This window comes from Carcharodon carcharias, chromosome 19 (genome assembly GCF_017639515.1).
Source record: "Carcharodon carcharias isolate sCarCar2 chromosome 19, sCarCar2.pri, whole genome shotgun sequence".
NCBI lineage: Eukaryota > Metazoa > Chordata > Chondrichthyes > Lamniformes > Lamnidae > Carcharodon > Carcharodon carcharias.
In genome coordinates this window covers 20065997-20089403 of record NC_054485.1, presented here as the reverse complement: position 1 = coordinate 20089403, position 23407 = coordinate 20065997, and the positions used below count along the sequence as shown (strand labels likewise).

The window sequence follows — 23407 nt, the reverse complement described above, 5'->3', positions numbered from 1 at the left end:
TAGTGGATGTATTGGTGGTCATCTTCTGAGACTCTATAGACTCTGAAACAGTTCCTACAGATTGGAGGGTAGCTAATGTAATCCCACTATTTAAAAAGGGAGGCAGAGAGAAAACAGGGAATTATAGACCAGTCAGCCTGATGTTGGTAGTGGGGAAAATTCTAGAGTCCATTAGAAAAGACTTAATAGCTGAGCACATGGAAAACAGTGACAGAATCGGACAGAGTCAGTATGGATTTATGAAAGGGAAATCATGCTCGACAAATCTACTGAAATATTTCAAGCATGTAACTAGTAGAGTTGATGAGGGGGAGTCAGTGGATGTGGTTTACTTGGACTTTCAGAAGGCTTTTGACAAAGTCCCACATAAGAGATTGGTGTGTAAAATTAAAGCACATGGGATTGGGGGTAGTGTATTGAGATGGATAGAAAACTAGTTGGCAGACAGGAAACAGAGTGGAAATAAATGGGTCTTTTTCCAAATGGCAAGCAGTGACTTGTAGGGTACCGCAGGGATTGGTGCTGGGACCCTTGTTATTCACAATATATATTAATGATTTAGATTAGGGAATTAAATGTAATATCTTCAAATTTGCAGATGAGACAAAGCTGGGAGGGAGGGTGAGCTGTGAGGAGGATGCAGAGATGCTTCAGTGTGATTTGGACAAGCTGAATGTGTGGACAAATGCATGGCAGATGCAGTATAATGTGGATAAATGTGAGTTTATCCATTTTGGTAGCAAAAACAGGAAGGCAGATTATTATCTGAATGGCTTTTAATTGAGAGAGGGGAATGTGCAATGAGACCTGGATGTCCTTGTACACCAGTCGCTGAAGGTAAGCATGCAGGTGCAGCAGGCAGTACAGAAGGCAAATGGAATGTTGGCCTTCGTAGCCAGAGGATTCAAGTACAGATGTCTTGCTGAAATTGTACAGGGCCTTGGAATATTGTGTGCAGTTTTGGTCTCCTTATCTGAGGAAGGATGTACTTGCTACAGAAAGAGTGCAGCGAAGGTTTACCCAACTGATTTCTGGAACGGCGGGACTGACATATGAGGAGAGATTGAGTCAATTAGGATTATATTTGCTGGAGTTCAGTAGAATGAGGGGGGATCTCATAGAAACCTATAAAATTCTAACAGGACTAGACAGGCTAGATGCAGGAAGGATGTTCCCAATGGTGGGGGAGTCCAGAACCAGGGGTCACAGTCTGAGGCTATGTGGTAGACCATTTAGGACTGAGATGAGGAGAAATTTCTTCACCCAGAGTGGTGAGCCTGTGGAATTCGTTACCACAGAAAGTAGTTGAGACCAAAATGTTGTATGTTTTCAAGAAGGAGTTAGATATAGCTCTTGGGGCAAAAGGGATCAGAGGGTGTGGGGAGGAAGTGGGAGCAGGCTACTGAGTTGGTCGATCAGCTATGATCACAATGAATGGCGGAGCAGGCTGAAAGGGCCGAAACTCCTAGTTTCTATGTTTCTATGAACCTTCTGTAAACTGCTTCTAATGCAATTATGTCCTTTCTTAACCGAGGAGATCAAAACTGTACACAGCACTCCAAATGTGGTCTCATCAATGCCTTGTATAACTGCAGCAAAACATCCCTCCTTTTATATTGCATTCCTCTTGCAATAAATGACAACATTCCATTTGCCTTTCTAATTAACTGCTGTACCTGCATACTAACTTTTTGTGATTCACAAGATTGGGGAGGGGGAGTTGCACATGAAGCCCGTGTCAGATGGTTGGCAAGATGTAATGAGTTGTGTGCCAGAGATGTAATGAGTGGTGCCACAAGATGTGGTGAGTGGTGCACCGCAGGTATCAGTGCTGGGGCCTCAAATAGTTACAATTTTAAAAATTCATTCAAGGGATGTGGGTGTCGCTGGCTAGGCCAGCATTCATTGCCCACCCGTAATTGCCCCTGAGAAGGTGGTGGTGAGCTGCCTTCTTGAACCGCTGCAGTCCATGTGGTGTAGGTACACCCACATTACTTTTAGGAAGGGAGTTTCAAGATTTTGATCCAGCGACAGTGAAAGAATGGTGATATATTTCCAAGTCAGGATGATGAGTGACTTGGAGGGGAACTTCCAGATGGCAGTGTTCCCATGTGTCTGCTGCCCTTGTCCTTCCAAATGGCAGTGGTCGTGTGTTTGGAAGATGCTGTCTAAGAAGCCTTGGTGAGTTTCTGCAGTGCATCTTTTAGATGGTATACACTGCTGCTACTGTGCGTCAGTGGTGGAGGGAGTGAATATTTGTGGATGGGATGCCAATCAAGCAGGCTGCTTTGTCCTGGGTGGTGTCAAGTTTCTTGAGTGTTGTTAGAGCTGCATTCATCCAGACAAAGGGAGAATATTCTATCACACTGATGACTTGTACCATGTAGATCGTGGACAAGCTTTGAGGAGTCAGGAAGTGAGTTACTCGTCACAGGATTCCTATCCTCTGACCTACTCTGGTAGCCACAGTATTTATATTGCCAGTCCAGTTCACTTTCTGGTCAAAGGTAGCCCCCAGGATGTTAATAGTGGGCATTCAGTGATATTAATGCCATTGAATGTCAAGGGTGATAGTTAGATTCTCTCTTGTTGGAGATGGTCATTGCCTGGCACTTGTGTGGCGTGAATGTTACTTGCCACTTGTCAGCCCAAGCCTGGATATTGCCCAGGTCTTCCTGCATTTGGACATGGACTGCTTCAGTATCTGAGGAGTTGCAAATGGTGCTGAACATTGTGCAATCATCAGCGAACCTTCCCACTTCTGACCTTATGATGGAAGAAAGGTCATTGATGAAGCAACTAAAGATGGTTGGGCTGAGGACACTACCCTGAGAAACTCCTACAGTGATGTCCTGGAGCTGAGATGACTGACCTCCAACATTTTCCTTTGTGCCAGGTACAACTCAACCAGCAGAGAGTTTTCCCCCGATTCCCATTGACCCCAGTTTTGCTAGGGCTCCTTGATGCTGCACTCGGTCAAACATGACCTTGATGTCAATGGAAGCCACTCTCACATCACCTTTTTTATATCAATGACTTGGATGAAGGGACCGAACGTTTGATTCCCAAATTTGCTGATGACACAAAGATAGGTAGGATAGTAATATGTAAAGAGGACTCAAGGAGGCTACAAAGGGATATAGATATGTTGAGTGAGTGGGCAAAGACCTGGCAAATGGAGTATAATGTAGGAAAGTGTGAAATTGTCCATTTTGGCTGGAAAAATAAAAAAGAAGCATATTATCTAAATGGTGAGAGATTGCAGAGCTTTGAGATGCAGAGGGATCTAAATGTCCTAGTGCATGAATCGCAAAAGGTTAGTGTGCAGGTACAGCAAGTTATTACGAAAGCTAATTGAATGTTATAATTTATTGCAGGGGAAACTGAATGCAGAACTAGGGAGGTCATGCTTCAGTTATAGAGTGTTAATGAGATTACATCTGGAGTACTGTGTACTGTCTTGATCTCTTTATTTAAGGGAGGATGTAAACGTGTTAGTAGTTCAGGGAAGGTTTACTAAATGAACACCTGGATTGGGCGGGTTGTCTTATGAAGAAGGGTTAGACAGACTAGGTTTGTATCTGCTGGAGTTTAGCAGAGTAAGAGGTGACTTGACTGAAACATATAAGATCCTGAGGGGTCTTGACAGGGTGGATGTGGAGGGAATGTTTCCTCTTGTGGGAGAACCTAGTACTAGGGGCACTGTTTAAAAATAAGTGGCCGCCCATTTAGGACAGAGATGAGGAGAAATTTTTTCTGAGGGTTGAGAGTCTTTGGAACTCTCTTACTCAAAAGGCAGTAGAAGCAGAGTCTTTGAATATTTTTAAGGCAGAGGTAGATAGATCCTTGATAAGCAAGGAGTTGAAGTGCTATTGGGGTTGTCAGGACTGTGGAATTGAGGTTACAATCAGATCAGCCATGATCTTATTGACTGGCGAAGCAGGCTGGAAAGGCTGAGTAGCCTACTCCTGCTCCTAATTCGTATGTTCATACATACATTTGTATATTCGTAGGTTCACGGATTGCAAAGGATGGGAGGTTGGTCAGGACAGCATTGCAGTTGCTGAATCTTGAAATGGCAATGGCTTGGATGGATGTTTCAGGAGCAGTTAGTGAGAGACAGGAGTGGAAATGGCCGATGATTTAGAGGAGAAAGTAGAAGAACTTGTGATGGAGGGGGTAGAATTTTCAGGTCCTGCCAAGGTCAAGAGCGGAGATGGGAAAAATCCAAAAATATCAGAAACAGCTGGTGTTTCCCAATCCAATTCCTGATGCCAGCCATTTTTGGCTGAGACAGACTCAGGGCTCAACAGGGCTGCTCATTCCAACGAATGAAGAAAGGTTACTGAAGGTAATTAAGTCCCAATGTTTGAGAGGAAATTAGTTAATCATTTGATGGAATGAGTATAGGGACTAGCAGGAAAATGGCATTAGAACTGTGAGCTCCAACATGGCACTGTATCTGCACAAGGGGCTACCCTTTGGGCAGGTTCCTATGATTCTATTACATGTTGGATGTTGAGGTAATGGTGATGTAATTATTTAATATTTGCCTTTTTCTTTAACATTATGTTTGTGTGTCTCCAGTCTCGAGTCTCAGTGATGCTGAGCTCATGTCCACTATGGTGAAACGGCTGACCGAGATGGAGCAGCGGGTCCAAACCCAGGCACAGGAGATCAGCAGGAAGGTAAGTGAGTTTCCCAGGCAATGCAAGGCAGGAGTTTCCCAACCAATGCCATGAAAGAGTTATCCAGCTACCTGCCTTGTCATAACACTGAGACATTGAAATGTTTTCTTCAACAGAGGCTCAATCATATTCTCTCTCTTTTGACAGAACCAGAAAATAGCTGTGTTGGAAGAAAAGCTGAGTTTACTCCAACTGTCCAATGGTAAAGGCCATTTCATTACCGTGAATAAAATTGTGTCCAGTTCTAATGCTGTGTAACGTAGTTGCTGTGTAGCATGGTGCAGAGCTCTGCAGAGGCCTCAGCTTTTTATTTATAGCAGTTACATTACTAATTGCAGTATTGTCAAATTTGCTCATGACACCAAGCCTCATTACTAGCTAGCAGACATTTATGAACCACTGGTTTGACCTCTGCTACCTATTTTGTATACTTTAGGCAGGATGTCAAGGCCTTGGAGACAGTGCAGAGGAGATTTACCAGAACGGTACCAGAAATGAGGGACTTCAGTGAGACCAGACGAGCTGGGGTTGTTCTTCTTAGAGCAGAGAATGTTGAAGGAGATTTAATAGGGGATTGCAAATTTACAAGAGTTTTTGATCAAGTAAATAGGGAGACAGTTTCTACTGGCAGCAGGGTTGGACATAAATTATGACGGATTATCCGGGGCAAAATGAGGATTTTTTTCATCAGGGAGTTGTTACACAGAGATAGTGTTAACTAGATTGGAACTTGGGACTGGCAGGATGGGAGAGAGAGTTTGGGAGATTTGTCTTCTTTTATTAAGCCTGTTTCTCTCTATTGTCCTTGTTCCTAACAGCTGATAAGCCCAAAAGACAACAGGAGCTGGAAAAATTACTTCAGCTTCAGAATCAAGTGTGGGAAATGGAGGTAAGAGAGCATCGGAACCAAGATTCATCGCACCATCTCCCACTCAAACTCATTTTTTGCATGACCCTCTTGCTTCTCACTCTTCTCTTACTCCAAGCACTGAAACCTGTGAATATTGTACTCCATTTCCCTCCTTGAACCTGATCTACGGGGTGGGGGAGTTGGGTGCACAAATTTAAGGATTTTATGTTAAGGAGGGTGGGTTTCTGTGCAGGTAGCAGGTTAAACATCTGAAACTACTAGTGTGCCAGGAAGCAGTCAGGAACCTGTTGACTTCCTGCCGCTAATCTGAGCGCGTTCCTCAGTGAGTAAGAAACCCCTGATATAGGGGGTCTGAAATACAATATGCTGAATGATCAATAGCTGCAGTTTTAACCCAGAATTCTGACTTTAACTCTCTGCTCTGTGGACCTCGCCAGGGAAAAAAGGCAAGAAGACAACAAGAGTTGACAGGGCTGAGAAATTGACAGGCATGAAACCCTTTGAATGCTGAAATAAATCAGCTGCTTCATTGCCAAAGCTTATGTTCACAGGGCTTGTTCTGAGTATGCTTCCACTGCTTTGGAGGTGATTTTCAAAATTTGAGAGAGAATTTCTATGATCTCGGAGGGATTTTTTTTTGCCTTTTAATCTGCACTTCACAGCTTTCAGCCTTCATAGCAGCATGGGAAAAGCATACACAGCTCCACCTTGGACCTCAGACAAGGCACAAAAGGAGCAGCAGCAGGAGCAGTGCCAGCAGCAGCAGGAACAGCACCAACAGCAGCAGGAGCTGCCTTCTCCTCAACCCCCTGCTGCTCCACAGCTCAGAGCGGGTGAACACAGAGCTCCAGCTCATAGGTGGCAATGCCCCCAAAACAAGGTGTACAAACGAAGGATTAGCTCCCTGGTCAGGACTGAGCACCAGTGCCTCAGACTTTTCTGTCAGATAGTCACTAACATTTTTGTAGCATCCTGGAAGAAGACTTCGTTCCAAGAGGACAAGGTGGGCATGCATTGCCAGCAGCGGTCAAGGTCGCCACAGCTCTTAATGTCTTCACCCTGGCTTCTTCCAAAGAACTGCTGGTAACATTTGTCGAATGTCAGAATCTGCTGCCCACCACGGCATCTCCTGGGTGATGGATGCCACGTTTTCCACTTGTGTGCAGTTCACTACTAATGAGGTCAGTCAGAAAGAGTGGATGCTTGGGTTTGCTCCTCTGGTCAGATTTCCACAGATTCAGGAAGTCATAGATTGCACAAAAGTGGTAATCAAGGCTCTCCAGATCATCCAGGAGTATTCATCAACCAAAAAAGATTCCACTCCATCAGGTCTGCAAGCAGTGAGAGATTATGATGCATGATGTAAGATTCCCAGGGAGCTGCCATGATGCCTTCAAGCTGTTTAAAAGTCCAAATCATAAAAAGTTCCATGATCTACTTTATTTGTAAAATCCTCAATGATTTTTCCCTTCTCAATCCATTCTGGTTCTATCCCCATAGGTGTTTGTCCAGGCCAATCCTCCAAATGGTTTCCATAATTTTACATGAGATTAATGCTAGTCTAATGACATTTGGTTCCCCCTCTCATGTACCCACTAAATTCTCATTGCTGGCCCTGGTGCTCTGCAAATTTGCTCCCTCATGTTGTTTAGCAATTTGAAACACAGCTCCCAGGAACACACTGCGCTATTCCTTAGGGTCCCTTTAAGCTACTTGGTTCTTCCTCCTTCACAGTGTCAGCCATGTGGACATCACTCACGGCTCTGAGTCAGAAGATGATGGGTTCAAATTCCACTCAAAGACTTGAGAACATAACCTAGGTCAACACTCCCTGTGTGGTACTGAGGGAGTGCTGCACTGTTGGAAATGTTGTCTTTGGGAGGAAATGTTAAACTGAAGCCCTATCCACACACTTGGGTAGAAGTAAAACATTCCGAGCCACTATTTTGACAGAGAACAGTGGATTTTTCCTGGCCAATGTTTATCCCTCAACCCAAATCACTAAAACAGATTATCTGATCATTTATCTTCTTGGTGCTTATGGAACCTTTCTATATGCAAGTTATTTCCTGTGTTACTTCAAAGGTACGACACTGGTTGTAAAGTCCTTTGGGGATTTCCTGAGATTGTGAAGGTGCTACCTCAATTCTAGTTCTTATTTCCTTTTTACTCTTAGAGTATGAAATCATGTATTAATATTATTGTGTCTCATATCATTTGCTATATTCTTCCTTTTGTACTGAGTGTTTTCCTAGACTATCCCTTCCCTTTCCTGTGTGTGCTTTGTGAAGATTGTTTCAACTTTTGGTTGCACCCTTCAACTATTTTGGCTACGTTTTATGATGGACAATTCTAAGCTACCTGCCTGTCTCCTGGTCTCTTGTGATGCCTTTCATGGGTCAACGAATCCAAATGGGGCTGAGTATCCCAGCCACCTACAACTTCAGTCTCATCTAATGCTGACGTCTAGCTACAAGGTCCTGGAAGGAAAGAACTTGCATTGATATCACACTGTTCACGTAACATCTCAAAGTGCCTGACAAACAATGAATAACCTCTTCAAGAGTAACCACTGTTGCTTTTATAGGAAAAGCTGGCAGCCAAAGCAATGCACTACAAGATCCCTCAAACAACAATACCACAAAAGACCAGTTAGAAAAAGAGAATATGCTGGACATGTATATCTAGAATCTGTAAAAGCAAGTTATATCATTGCAGTTACCGAGCTGGAGCACTAATCCAGTCTTTACAGAAGCTGACTCACCTACCATGGATTTACCAAGTTAACATCTTTTTGGTGATGTTAGTTGAGGGCCAAATATTGGCCAGGACATTGGGAGAGCTCCTTGCTCTACCTTGAATGATGTCTTGGGACCCTTTACACCCACCTAAAAGACAAATGTCTTACCTGAAAGGTGGCACCTTTGACAGTGCAGCACTCCATTAGTAAGGGAATTTGATTAATACTCGAAGGGGAAAATGTTGCAGGGCTTTGGGGAAAGGGCAAAGACAGGGGAATAGGAATAATTGGATTGTTATTTCAAAGGGCTGGATTTTTGTCCTCGAGGCAGCTAACGGGAGTTGAGAAAATTCCGGGCTCCACCCACCCTGCCTTGAGAGCAAGTGCCCTCCAGGATGGGATTTCTGGACTCTCAGCCAAGCCTCATTATGTATTTCAGGCTGAGAGTCCAGAAATCCATTAACCCATTGAAACACCTGAGCCTCAGGGAAAGCACTGCTTAATTGACAGCTCTGACTCTCTGATCTATGCTGTTAATTTCAAGTGCCTGCAGTTTGTGCTATTGATACTTTAAAGGGTCAGGATGAATGACCCTTTTATTGGGCTGTAGTAAAGAGGAGTTTTTTTTTAAAGAAAGTAGAATCTTATCAATGACTTTTTTACGGATACGACTGTCACTATAGGGTTTATTGCTTCTATACAGTGTATGGTGGGTGAATGGATATGGAAGTGTCATAGGTTGGCATGGGGTATGTAGAGTCAAAGCAGGTGATTGGGGGCATACCTTGGCATGGAGGCATGAGGGGCCATAGAAATTGTTTGGGGGGGCATACCTTGTCATGAGGGGCTTTAAGGGCTGACTGAGAATCATACATTTGCAAGGGAGGCATGAGGGGCAGTATGGGTTTTTCAGGTATAAATCATGGCATGGGGCATGAGAGTCCATAGGGGGTGAGTGGGGGTCATACCTTAGCATGGGGGGCATGAGGAAGACTTTTTGAAGTTACCCTTCAAAAGATTCCCTCATGCAGCCAATGGTTTACAACAGCTCTTGAGGCGCCATGAGCCGCAACAGTAAGAAAAGCTGGCCCAATTCCATGAAAATTGCAGCTCAGTAGAACATGCCTATCCTCGCAACAGAGCCGGCCAGACTAGGAGTGCAGGATTTGTGCTCGTGACCCAAACCAGCCCACACCCTTAAAAGACACTCCTGAAAATCGAAAATGCCAGGAATGGGGTTGGGAATCCTGGAATAGGAGACACACCTACCATTTTTAAAGGGCTCCTGAGTCATCTCAACTCAGTGAAAATCTAGCCCAAAGGGTCAGCACAGATACATGAACTGAATGGCCTCCTTCCCATATCATTCTCTGATAGCATGTTGCTTATGTCACCTTTTCAGACAGTGCTTTGAATAAAGTTACTTCCTTTTAAATACCCCTTTAAAAATCAATCAAAAACTGTATGAAGAATGGAGAAGTGTGCTGACATGTTCCATGTTGTTTTCTGTAGAAGTTCCTGAATGATTATGGGATGATCTGGGTCGGTTCAGAGAAGGATGAGGCCAGTAGTGTGTATCTAAAGGAGGAGGAGGAGCCCCAGGAGCATCCTGATCCCAGTGGGCTAATTTCATACCCAGGTAAGTCATAGGATTACTGGATGAGGTCTAGCCCTGAAGCAGAGCATGAGGCTCTGGTCACAGCAACCCAGGGAGCTTGTGATCCTGGAGAGGGTGCAGCACAGATCCTAGATATCTAACATAGATGTTGGACTGAAACTTCTTCAGAGCTCCCTCACTAGCCCCCCGCACCTTACCCCCTCCCCACACCTTTAAACACATTCTTTATAAGTTCAACATCTGGAAGTGGATTGACTGGGATAAATTGTGATGGTTTCAAAACCGTAGGAACATAATTTAGGGGACTGTATGATTAAGTTTACTTTTTTCTAAGGAGAAAGTTAGCCTGGAAGAGTAATTTTATTTACACCAACACCCCATTTTAAATAGAATTACATAGAAGTTAACAGCACAGAAACAGGCTATTCAGCCCACCTGGTTCGTGACGGTGTTTATGGTCCACAAGAGCTTCCTCCTAACCTATTTCATCTAACCCCATCATTTCCTTATATTCCTTTAGCCCTAATATGCTTACGTAGCTTCTCCTTTAACGCATCTATGTTATTTGCTGCAGCCACTCCTTGTGGTAGCGAGTTCCACATTTTAACCATTCTCTGGGTAAAGAGGTTTTCCTGGAATTCTTTATTTGATTTATCATTATCTTAATGACTCCAAGTTTTGGACTCTGGAACTTAACTTTGCCTGGAATTCTTAATATTATGAAACCATACTCCCAGTATGGAGCGAGCGTGGGCTGGATGGTCAGTGTGCATGTGTGCATGTGTTTGTGTTCAGTGCCCATGCATACCTCATGTTGGGAGTGCAGGACCTCTGAATTTACATCCAATCGTCTCCAAGTCTCGTGGTTTGGTCCTTCCCTTCACCCCCCACTCCCCACCTGCCATGTCAGCTGAATCATTGGACTAGACTGACACAAAGTGCCCCGCCAGCAGTGTGGCTTTCCCAGGGTTGTGTAACTCTAGATTGGTTCTCAGGGCTTTTCCAATTATGTTAACCCACTATATTCATCCGTCAACCATTTCCACTAAATCAGCATGATCCTTTGGAAAGTTCAGTAGTGGCTGTTGCCAGTGTAGAGTTCCACAGCTGTTAGCAGCCCTTTGGCGTGTTGGTCAAATGGTCAATCTTCATGTGACAGCCAAGATTATAGACATAAATGTATTGGTGTAAAGATGCTGAACAATAACGACAATTTGCATTTATGCAGTGCCCTTAACGTGGTAAAATGTCTCAAGGAGCTTCACAGAAGCGTTATCAAATTTAATACCAAGTCAAACAAGGAGAAAATAGGACAGGTCAAAAGGGATAGGTTTTAAAGCGCATTTTAAAGGATGAGTAAGAGTCGGAGATGTATGGCAAAGATATTCTGGGGCTTGGGGCCTAAACAGATGAAGGCATGGCCACCAATGGTAGAGCAAGGAAAATCTGGAATGCAGAAGAGGTCAGAATTGCAGGAGCACAAATATCTCAGAGGGTTGTTGAGTGAGAGAGGTTACTGAAAGTAGTACCGAGTTATGGGACTGGAGGAGGTTGCAGAGATGCAGAGACAGGGAGGCTTCCAGCTTCAAGACTGCCCCTACAATCACTGTAAAGTGAAGCATTTCTGCAGACCTTTCTTTGAAAGGGTCAGAATTACACAAAGTTTTGAACATCAGCTTCTGGAATATTCCACATACTGGAATGGTACACAATGATATCTTCAGAGAAAGGTTGGATTTGAGATGTTATTGTAAAGTTACAGAAACTTAGTCTGCAGTGAATTATGATAAATAATATTGTATTAGTGTAACATTAAAATACATTTATACACTGCCTTAAAATCCATTACACACAATGTAATTTGAGTGATGAGAATTAAGATCCCCTTATCTGTTGGTGGAAGGACAAATGTTGATGAGGGCATTGGAAGAACTCACTGCATTTCTTCCAATAGTGCTTATGGATAATTCTGATTATGTCCATCAGAACAGGCAGATGGTGCCTCCAACACTATCATGCTCCTGCAGTACTGAAGCATTACCCCAAATTTTGTGCTGATGTTCTGGAATAGAGCTGAAACTCATTCCTCTCTAATTCAGAGGCAAGACAGCTAGCCACTGAACCAACGTTGCGGCATATATTCTAATCCTGACGTTGCTCCTTACGTTCAGACTGAAGCGTACCTGTAGGGCAAACAATGTAAAATAGAATTTAGATAGAACAAAGAAAAGTACAGCACAGGAACAGGCCCTCCAAGCCTGCGCCGATCATATTTCCCGTCAACTAAAACATTTTGCACTTCCGGGGTCCATATCCCTCTATTCCCATCCTATTCATGCATTTGTCAAGCTGCCTCTTAAAAACCACTATCGTACCTGCTTCCACCACCTCCTCTGGCAGCAAATTCCAGACAGTCATTACTCTCTGCGTAAAAATACTTGCCCTGCACATCACCTTTATAGTTTTCTCCTCTCACCTTAAATCTATGTCCCCCAGTAATTGACTCTTCCACCCTGGGAAAAAGTTTCTGACTATCTACTCTGTCCATGCCACTCATAGTTTTGTAAACTTCTATCAAGTCGCCCCTCAATCTCCGTTGCTCTAGTGAGAACAATCCGAGTTTCTCCAACCTCTCCTCATAGCTAATTACCTCCAGACCAGGCAGCATCCTGGTAAACCTCCTCTGCACCCTCTCCAACGCCTCCATATCCTTCTGGTAATGTGGTGACCAGAATTGCATGCAATATTCCAACTGTGGCCTAACTAAGGTTCCATACAGCTGCAGCATGACTTCCCAGCTTTTGTACTCAATACCCCTGCCGATGAAGGCAAGCATGCCATATGCCTTCCTGACTACCTCATTCACCTGCATTGCCACTTTCAGTAACCTGTGGACCTGTACACCCAGATCCCTCTGCCCATCGATGCACTTAATGGTTCTGCCATTTACTGTGTAATTCCTGCCTGTATTAGACCTTCCAAAATGCATTACCTCACATTGGTCCGGATTAAACTCCATCTGCCATTTCTCCGCCCAAGTCTCCAACCGATCTATATCCCGTTGTATCCTTTGACAATCCTCTTCACTATCTGCAACTCCTCCAACCTTGGTGTCGTCTGCAAACTTACTAATTAGCCCAGTTACATTTTCCTCCAAATCATTTATGTATACCACAAACAGCTAGGGTCCCAGCATTGTTCCCTGCGAAACTCCACTAGTCACAGCTCTTCATTTAGAAAAGCACCCTTCCACTGCTACCCCCTGTCTTCTATGACCAAGCCAATTCTGTATCCATCCTGCCAGCTCACCTCTGATCCCGTGCGACTTTACCTTCTGTGCCAGTCTGCCATGGGGGACCTTGTCAAAGGTCTTACTGAAATCCATGTATATAACATCCACTGCCCTTGCATTGTCGATCATCTTTGTCACTTCCTCGAAAAACTCGATCAAGTTAGTGAGACACGACCTCCCCTTCACAAAACCATGCTGCCTCTCACTAATACGCCCATTTGCTTCCAAATGGTAGTAAATCCTATCACGAAGAATCTTCTCCAATAATTTCCCTACCACTGACGTAAGGCTCACTGGCTCCATCCCCACCCCCTTTCTGTTTCTTCCCCCTTCCTTTTGTTTTTTCCAATAAATTATATAGATTTTTCTTTTCCCACCTATTTCCATTATTTTTAAATATTTTTAAATCTTTTATGCTCCCCACCCCCACTAGAGCTATACCCTGAGTGCCCTACCATCCATTCTTAATTAGCACATTCGTTTAGATAATATCACCAAGTTTAACAACTATGTGTTCTTTTGTTCTGTTGTCTGTGACATCTTTTGATGATCTGCTTCTATCTATCACTGCTTGTTTGTCCTTACAACCACACCAAACCCCCCCACACCTTAAACCAGCTTATAGTTCACCCCTTTCTTGGATTCACTCAAGTTCTGTCGAAGGGTCATGAGGACTCGAAACGTCAACTCTTTTCTTCTCCGCCAATGCTGCCAGACCTGCTGAGTTTTTTCAGGTAATTCTGTTTTTGTCACTGGCCTGTAATTTCCTGGATTATCCCTGCTACCCTTCTTAAACAATGGAACAACATTGGCCATTCTCCAGTCCTCTGGGACCTCACCCGTAGCCAGTGAGGATACAAAGATTTCTGTCAAGGCCCCAGCAATCTCCTTCCTTGCCTCCCTCAGTACTCTGGAGTAGATCCCATCTGGCCCTGGGGACTTATCCACCTTAATATTCTTCAAGATGCCTAACACCTCCTCTTTTTTTGATCTCAACATGATCCAGGCTATCTACACACTCTTCCCTAGACAAATCAACTGCTAAGTCCTTCTCTTTGGTAAATACTGATGAGAAGTATTCATTCAGTATCTCTCCCATTTCTTTTGGCTCCATACACAGATTCCCACCTCTGTCCCTGAGTGGGCCCATCCTTTCCCTAGCTATCCTCTTGCCCTTTACATATATATAAAAGGCCTTGGGATTTTCCTTAATCCTGGTTGCTAGTGACTTTTCATGACCCCTTTTAGTCCTCCTGACTCCTTGCTTAAGTTTCTTCCTACTTTCTTTGTATTCTCCACAGGCTTCATCTGTTCCCAGCCTTCTAGCCCGTACGAATGCTTCCCTTTTCTTTTTGACTTCAGATAGTTATGAATTCCTAAGCAGTGTTTCTTTCAAGAGCAGAGGCTGTACTGCTAATTGATCTTTTTCACAAGGTTAAAACACAGAGCTGTTAAAACATTGCTGCAAAAGCACAAGGCATGTATTGTGGCTTGGCTGAATTCCACCTGTTGGAATGAATCAAACAGCTTGGTCCAACCCACAAATTATTAGTGTTATTTCTGTTATCTTTTAAAGTGTAATGAACTTTCTGATCACAGTAGGTTTTTTTGAAAGGAAAACTTAAAACTGTAGAACTTGATCTATTTATGAGTCTCACGGGAGATGAACACAAATTCAACTTTTCTCATTGGACAGACCTTATTTTATTCCCATGGCTTCCTTTGAAAGTTTCCTCCAACAAAACATAGTCATAGAGCACAGAAAAAGGCTCCTCAGCCCATCGAGTCTGTGCCGATCAAACAAGCACCTCACTATTCTAATCCCATTTTCCAGCACTAGGCCCGTAGCCTTGTGTGCTGTGGCATTGCAAGTACATGTCCAAATACTTCTGAAATGTTATGAGGGTTTCTGCCTCTCCCACCCTTTCAGGCAGTGAGGTCCAGATTCCCACCACCCTCTGAGTGAAAAAATTCTTCCTTACATCCCCTCTAAACCTCCTGCCCCTTGCTTTAAATCTGTGCCCTCTGGTTATTGATACCTCCACCAAGAGGAAAAGTTCCTTCTTGTCTACCCTATCTATGCCCCTCATAATTTTATACACCTCAATCATGTCCCCCCTCAATCTCCTCTGCTCCAAGGAAAATAATCCCAGTCTATACAATCTCTTGTCATAACTAAAACTCTCCAGCCCAGGCATCATCCTGGTAAATCTCCTCTGCACTCTCTCTAGTGCAATCACATCCTTCCTATAATGCGGATTCCAGAATTGCACGCAATACTCTAGCTGTGGCCTAACCAGCATTTTATACAGTTCCAGCATAACCTCCCTGCTCTTATTTTCCATGCCTCAGCTAATAAAGGCAAGTGTCCCATATGCCTTCTTAACTGTATCTACCTGTCCCTCTACCCTAAGGGACCGGTGGACATGCACACCAAAGTCCCTCTGATTCTCGGTACTTCCCAGGGTCCTACCATTCATCGTGTATTCCCGTGCCTTATTTATACTGCCCAAGTGCATCACCTCACCCTTATCTGGATTAAATTTCATTTGCCACTGATCAGCCCATCTGACCAGCCTGTCTATATCCTCCTGTAATCTAAGGCTAGCCTCCTCACTATTTACCACTCCACCAATTTTCGTGTCATCCGTGAACTTACTGATCAACCCTCCTGCATTCAAATCTAAATCGTTTATATATATATATCACAAGCAGCAAGGGACACAACACCGATCCCTGTGGAACCCCACTGAACACAGGCATTCAGTCGCAAAAACACCCCTCAACCATCACCCTCTGCTTCCTGCCACACAGCCAATTCTGGATCCAATTTGCCAAATTGCCTTGGATCCCATGGGCTCTTACCTTCATTATCAGTCTCCCATGCGGGACCTTATCAGAAGTAAACTACATTAAATGCATTGCCCTCATCGACACACCTGTTCACCTCTTCAAAAAATTCAGTCACATTGGTCAGATGTGACCTCCCCTTAACAAAACCATGCTGACTATCCTTGATTAATCCCTGCCTCTCCAAGTGTAGATTAATTCTGTCCCTCAGAGTTGCTTACAATAGTTTCCCCACCACTGAGGTTAGATTGACTGGCCTGTGTTTCCCTGGTTTATCCCTTCCTCCCTTTTTGAATAATGGTACCACATTGGCTATCTTCCAGTCCTCTGGCACCTCCCCAAAGAGGTATTTAAAATTATTGCCAACGTCCCTGCTATCTTCTCCCTTGCCTCACTCAACAGCCTGGGATACATCTCATCTGGGCCTGGAGATCTATCTACTTTTAAGCCTGCCAGACCACTTAGAACCTCCCTCCCTCTCTATGCTGATTTCTTTAATTATATCAGTTCTTCTGATTTCCATACCCACGTTGTCCCTCTCACTTGTGAACACCGACACAAAGTATTCATTTAGAACCCCACCTCCAGCTCCACATACAAATTACCGCTATGGTCCTTAATGGGCCCTACTCTTTCCTTAGTTATCCTCTTACTCTTAAAGTATTTGTAAAATAACTTTGCACTTTCCTTTATTTTACCTGCCAATGTTTTTTCATGCCCCCTTTTTGCTCTCCTAATTTCCTTTTAAAGTTCCCCCCTACACATTTTATACTTCTCTATGGCTTCCGCTGTTTTGAGCCCTCGGTATCTGCCAGGAGCCTCCCTTTTCCTCTTTATCCAATCCTGTATATCACTCGGCATCCAGGGTTACCACTTCTAGTTGTGTAATCTTTAACATAAAATATATTCCAATATGCTCCATAAAACAAAATGGACCAAGAGACAGCAGTGGTGGATTTACAGTTAGTGGGGCCCTGTGCTCAGCTTAGCTTTTTGGCACCCCCCAGCCCCCCCTCCATGGACTTGACAGGCGAAGCCAAGAAAATACACTAATCGATCAGTGTTTCTTCACTTGTAAAACTATGCCTGTATGAACGATGCCTTGTTGAAATCCAAGCTTACCTCTTGTCTGAATGATGGTAAAGATGCGACATGAGGTAAGCAAACATGGAACTTGCTGATGAGAAAAGCCAAAAACCAAGGACAGATTATACATAGAGAGGGAGAGAGTGTCTGCAGTTAAGAAAGGGAAGCTGACTAGTTGCTTATTCGAACATCGCTATGTCAGTCTGTTGATATAATTTTGTTCAGAGATGGAGCCAGCAGACTGGAGCCCCCCTCCTGTGCCAACAGTTTACTCAGGCAAAACAGCACTGGCAACACAACTGTTACCTAGGAGACCCGAGAATCATTGCACTTTACTGAGATCTCATCACTCAGTGGAATATCCCATAACAATGTTGTTCAGTGGAAGAGAATGAGCTTCTGTTGTGGTTTCAGGCTGGCCCGTGTTACAATCATTTAAATTAAAATCAAATTAAAACTCAGCTTGAGGTCAATGTTTCAATCTTTGACCAAACTGGCCAAGGTTTTACTGATACTCCTCTCCCTATCAAAGCTTGCTGATTATTAAGGGAGAATAGGAATGTGTGTCATTGAGGCCCTGGGACTACCCAGCAGCTTCCCTCCAACACCTGACCACGGTCCATTTTCTAATCCGGTTTCTGGTGTCTCTCTGCTGGACACGATGACTGGAGTGAGAGCCAAGGAATGATTCTGAAGATGTGACTATCAAACCAGCTGATAGGATGTAGCCCAGAGCAGTGTCAGGTGAATCTGTCTCTATTTATTTCCTGTCATTGAGTCTAACTTGGCATTATTGAGGTAAGAAGCTAGCCGTAAGCATGTGTGTGGGCTACAATTCCTCCTGTCCCAGCATGGTGGGCTGCTACTTTTAAAATTGCCTCCATAGCCATAACAAAATTTAAAGACTTGCAAATATATAGCACCTTTCACCACCTGCAGGAGTCCCAAAATCTGTACATCCAATGAAGTATTTTTGAAGCAGGAGTGTGGGAAACACCTCAGGTGATTAAATGGGTGAAGGAAAATCCCTGAGGGAACTTGTAGCTCTCCCATGTAGCTCTTGTAGCAAAACTGTAAACCCCTTTTATTTTGTCAACCTATTATTTTGTTGTGTGTAAACCATCCATGTGCTCATTATTCCCTGTGCCATCCACCACCACCCCACTTCACCCAAGTCTGTGGTGCACCTGTCCTGGTGCTCTCTGCATGCCTCCCCCCGCAGGCCCAGGGAGACCCCCCGCCCCCACCCCACCACCACCACCTGTTACCCTTCCCTGTGCCCCCTGCCCCTCATCCCATCCCCATGATAGGTTAAATCTTTTGTTATGTTCCTGGAACTATTGCTAATACTGGATTTCTGCAGTGATCCTGGCAAAATAATTTAGAGCCAAGAACTGTTGCTGAAGGATGTGACTTGTTTGAAAGTGGTTTGGAGGCTTGATGCAACAGTTTGTAAACCAGTTGGCAGCTGCTTTATGTGAAGGGATCACTGTCTTTCACGTACTTCCTCTTTGCTGCTATGGTCATGGCTACATTGTCTCACATCATGTCCTCAATTTATTTACAAATTGTATACTTTCAAAACTGACTGTACCTAAAGCAAACCCTCTTATGGCTGGGTATTGAACTGAATGTTCCCTAACCTTAGCTCAATCGTTAGTAGTTCTTTAATCTATGAGCTCATGTTGCAAAGAAAGGAGAGCCCAGGAGAGGCTATTAAAGTCCCCAGAACACAAAATAGGACAGAGTGCTTGGAAAGGGCTAGGAATCTAACTTCAAGCACATCAGATAAAGGGACGACAATGAGAAAGGGGATGGGAAATACTGGACTGAAGGTGCAGTATACGAAATAAGGTAAATGAGCTTGTGGCGCAGATTGAAATTGGCAGGTGTGATGCGGTTGGCATCACGGAGACATGGGTGCAAGGGGATCAGGACTGGGAGCTAAATATCCAATGATATACATCCTGTCGAAAAGATAGGCAGGTTGGCAGAGGGGGTGGGGTTGCTTCGTTAGTAAGAAATGAAATTAAATTGATAGCAAGAAATGATGTAGGGTCAGATGATGTAGAATCTGTGCGGGTAGAATTGAGGAACCACAAAAATTAAAAAAAACCAAAATGGGAGTTCTGTACAGACCTCCAAACAGTACTCAGGATGTGGGGCACAAGATACACCAGGAGATAGAAAAGGTGTGTGAGAAAGGCAAGGTTACAGTGATCATGGGGGATTTCAATATGCAGGTAGACTGGGAAAATCAGGTTGGTAGTGGACCCCAAGAAAAGGCATTTGTAGAATATCTACGAGATGGGTTTTTGGAGCAGCTTGTGGTGGCGCCCACTAGGGAACAGGCAATTCTAGATTTAGTGATGTGTAATGAGGCAGATTTGATAAGGGAGCTTAAGGTGAAGGAACCCTTAGGAGGCAGTGACCATAATATGATAGAATTTACCCTGCAATTTGAGAGGAAAAAGCTGGAATCAGATGTAACGGCATTACAGTTGAATAAAGGCAACTACAGAGGCATGAGAGAGGAACTGGCCAGAATTGACTGGGAGATGAGCCCAGCAGGAAAGACAGTGGAACAGCAATGGCAGGAGTTTCTGGGAGTAATTTGGGAGACACAGCAAAAATTCATCCTTAGGAAGAAGAAGCATACTAAAGGGAGGACGAGGCAACCATGGCTGACAAGGGAAGTCAGGGACAGCATAAAAGCTAAAGAGAAAGCATACAATGCAGCGAAGAGCAGTGAGAAACCAGGGGATTGGGAAGCCTACAAAGACCAACAGAGGACAAATAAAAAAGAAATAAGGAGGGAGAAGATTAAATATGAGGGTAAACTAGCCAGTAATATAAAAGAAGATTGCAAGAGTTTTTTTAGATATATAAAGGGTAAGAGAGAGGCAAAAGTAGACATTGGGCCGCTGGAAAATGACGCTGGAGAAGTAGTAGTGGGGAACAAAGAAATGGCGGAGGAACTGAATAGGTACTTTGCATTAGTCTGACAAATCTGTTAGAATTCTTTGAGGAGGTAACGAATAGGTTAGACAAAGGAGAGCCAATGGATGTTATCTACTTGGACTTCCAGAAGGCCTTTGACAAGGTGCCGCACAGGAGGCTGCTCAGTAAGATAAGAGCCCATGGTGTTAGAGGCAAGGTACTAGCATGGATAGAAGATTGGCTGTCTGGCAGGAAGCAGAGAGTGGGGATAAGGGTGTCCTTCTCAGGATGGCAGCTGGTGACTAGTGGAGTTCCGCAGGGGTCAGTGTTGGGGCCACAACTTTTCACTTTATACATTAATGATCTAGATGAAGGAACTGAGGGCATCCTGGCTAAGTGTGCAGATGATACAAAGATAGGTGGAGGGACAGGTAGTATTGAGGAGATGGGGAGGCTGCAGAAGGATTTCGACAGGTTAGGAGAATTGTCAAAGAAGTGGCAGATGGAATACAACATGGGGAAGTGTGAGGTCATGCACTTTGGTAGGAAGAATAGAGGCATAGACTATTTTCTAAATGGGGAGAGAATTCAGAAATCTGGAGTGCAAAGGGACTTGGGTGTCCTAGTCCAGGATTCTCTTAAGATTAACTTGCATGTTGAGTCGGTAGTTAGGAAGGCAAATGCAATGTTGGCATTTATTTCGAGAGGACTAGAATATAAAAGCAGGGATGTGCTGCTGAGGCTTTATAAGGCTCTGGTCAGACCACATTTAGAATATTGTGAGCAATTTTTGGCCCCATATCTCAGGAACGATGTTCTGACCCTGGAGAGGGTCCAGAGGAGGTTCATGAGAACGATCCCAGGAATGAAAAGCTTAACATATGAGGAACGTTTGAGGACTCTGGGTCTATACTCGACGGAGTTTAGAAGGATGAGGGGGGATCTGATTGAAACTTACAGGATACTGAAAGGCCTGGGTAGAGTGGACGTGGGGAAGATGTTTCCATTAGTAGGAGAGACTAGGACCCGAGGGCACAGCCTCAGAGTAAAGGGAAGACCTTTTAGAACAGAGATGAGGAGAAACTTCTTTAGCCAAAGAGTGGTGAATCTTTGGAATTCATTGCCACAGAAGGCTGTGGAGGCCAGGTCATTGAGTGTATTTAAGACCGAGATAGATAGGTTCTTCATTGGTAAGGGGATCAAAGGTTATGGGGAGAAGGCGGGAGAATGGGTTTGAGAAACTTATCAGCCATGATTCATTTGCGGAGCAGACTCGATGGGCAGAATGGCCTAATTTCTGCTCCTATGTCTTATGGTCTTGTGGTCATATTTGCAGGTCTCCATGTTAGGATCACCCGCCTCCTTAGTTCTCTTATCATATGTACCATGGCATCAATTTTAGGCATCTTGTTGAGTGAAATTTTCCATTTTGAGGCACATTTCAGTTTTTTTACAGGTGGCATTGTGCTGATCCTGCAAGACATATATGTATGCGACTGAGGTGCTCATACACAACATATTCAAATGTATCCTAAAGATAACCAAACTGTTTCAGCAGTCTGGTTGAGAGAGTTTCGAAGCTCAGTTCGCAAATTAATGTTAAACTGGCATTTACTCAGGTTGTCAGTGGAACAGTAGAGGTATGGCCAGCATCTTGGTTTTCAAACATGGTGGCTCTAAATAAGGACTGGCATTCTGAGATAATGCAAAACCCTAGGCCATATTCAAAACCATTTTTTGAAGCAACAAACTTTGCTATGTCAGTTGTAATTCTAGCATGCTTTACCTTGCTTTAATTCCTGATTTTAAACATCTCAAAGTAAATGGATAAAATGTTTGTAGACTACTAAACGAAAATGAGAAATCCTGATCTAAATCATTTTACTTTATAGCAATTGTTTCAAGCTCTTTACTAGGTCACCAGTCACACTGTTTACTTGGGATGTGTTAGAGTTGGAGTTACGTTAATCCAGTGGTTGGGGGTTGCTGTAGCCTAATGTTTGAGGGGGTTACAGTAGTTCAGTCATTGGGAGTTACAGAAGCCCAATGGTTGGGAGTTGTTAGCCCAGTGGCTGTGGGTTACATTAGTCCAGTGGCTGAGGTTACGTTAGTCAGATTATTAAAGATACAATTGTCCAGTGATTATGGTACTGGACTAGTAAACCTGACTTTGAATCCCATCATGGCAAGACAGGAAGTTGAACTTAACAGGAACACAGGCAGCCATTCAGTCTCTTGAGCATGTTCTGCCATTCAGTTAGGCAATGGCTGACAAGTACCCCAACTTAATTTATCTTGTTTTTGCTCCATGTCCATTGATACCCTTAACTGACAAATCTATCAGTCTCTGTTTAAAAACCCAACTGATTCTAGCCCGCCGGAGACGCCTCTCCACACTGTGTGATTAACTCTTAATGCCCCCTGATTATAAATAGGCCACCAGGGATGGGCAACAAATGTTGCCTTGCTAGAGTTACCTGCATCCCAATAGCAAATGACTTTAAAAACATACAGTTCACCCTGGCCTTCAATGTACTACATGTGAGGTGGAAATCATCTGTGTCACATCACCACCTATCCCATCTCACTAAACCTGGCTAAACTTTTACTTCTCGCTGAACTCAGCAACAGTGCTGATAATTCCTCGCCTCATGCAGCCATGAGGAAAGCCATCATGCCTGTGCAGGCTTTCTGAATGGGCAATCCAATAAATTCCACTCCTGTGCTCTTTCCCCATAGCACAGCAAATATTTCCTTTCTAAATATTTATCCAATTCTCTTTTGGAAGTCATTATGGAATCTGCTTCTGCCACTCTTTCAGGCAGTGCGTTCCAGATCACAACAATTTGCTATGTTTAAAAAAAGTTTCTCGTGTCACGTCCAATTGTTTTGCCAATTATCTTAAATCTACGTCCTTGGTTATCAATCCTTCTGGCATTGGAAACAGACTAAATAGGAAGAAGTTATCATAGAGTAGCTCTCTATTAAATCTTATTTAAACCATCCATGCTGGGGAACAATTCCAGCTTCTACAATCTCTCCGATCATCCTTAGTAACATGCTGGCAAATCTCCTCTAGAAAGTCTGAACTCCAGAACTTCACATTTTCCTGGCACTAATTGCTATCCCAGTTTCTCTGCATTGTTTTTACTTGGCCACTTGTGTCCTAGATTGTAACATAGTGAGGAACTTTACTTCTTTAATCCCTTCCAATCTACCCCCCTTACACTGTTGTGAACTATTTGGATCTAATCCTCCAGAAAGAAGGGACTCTGGGATTGGGATTCAAATCTGATCCTCTTCAATTTGTCTGTTTGGTAAT

The 23407-nt window shown here is 43.8% G+C and overlaps 1 protein-coding gene across 1 annotated transcript in view; it reads left to right on the top strand.

Moving 5' to 3' along the window:
- Positions 1–23407, top strand: part of ubxn11 (UBX domain protein 11) — an 89912-nt gene that overhangs the window by 9905 nt on the left and 56600 nt on the right. The window contains exons 4-7 of the mRNA XM_041213231.1: positions 4588–4688; positions 4836–4890; positions 5507–5577; positions 9812–9938. Of these exons, the coding sequence (XP_041069165.1) occupies positions 4588–4688; positions 4836–4890; positions 5507–5577; positions 9812–9938 (354 nt within the window). The remainder of the gene's footprint in view (positions 1–4587; positions 4689–4835; positions 4891–5506; positions 5578–9811; positions 9939–23407) is intronic.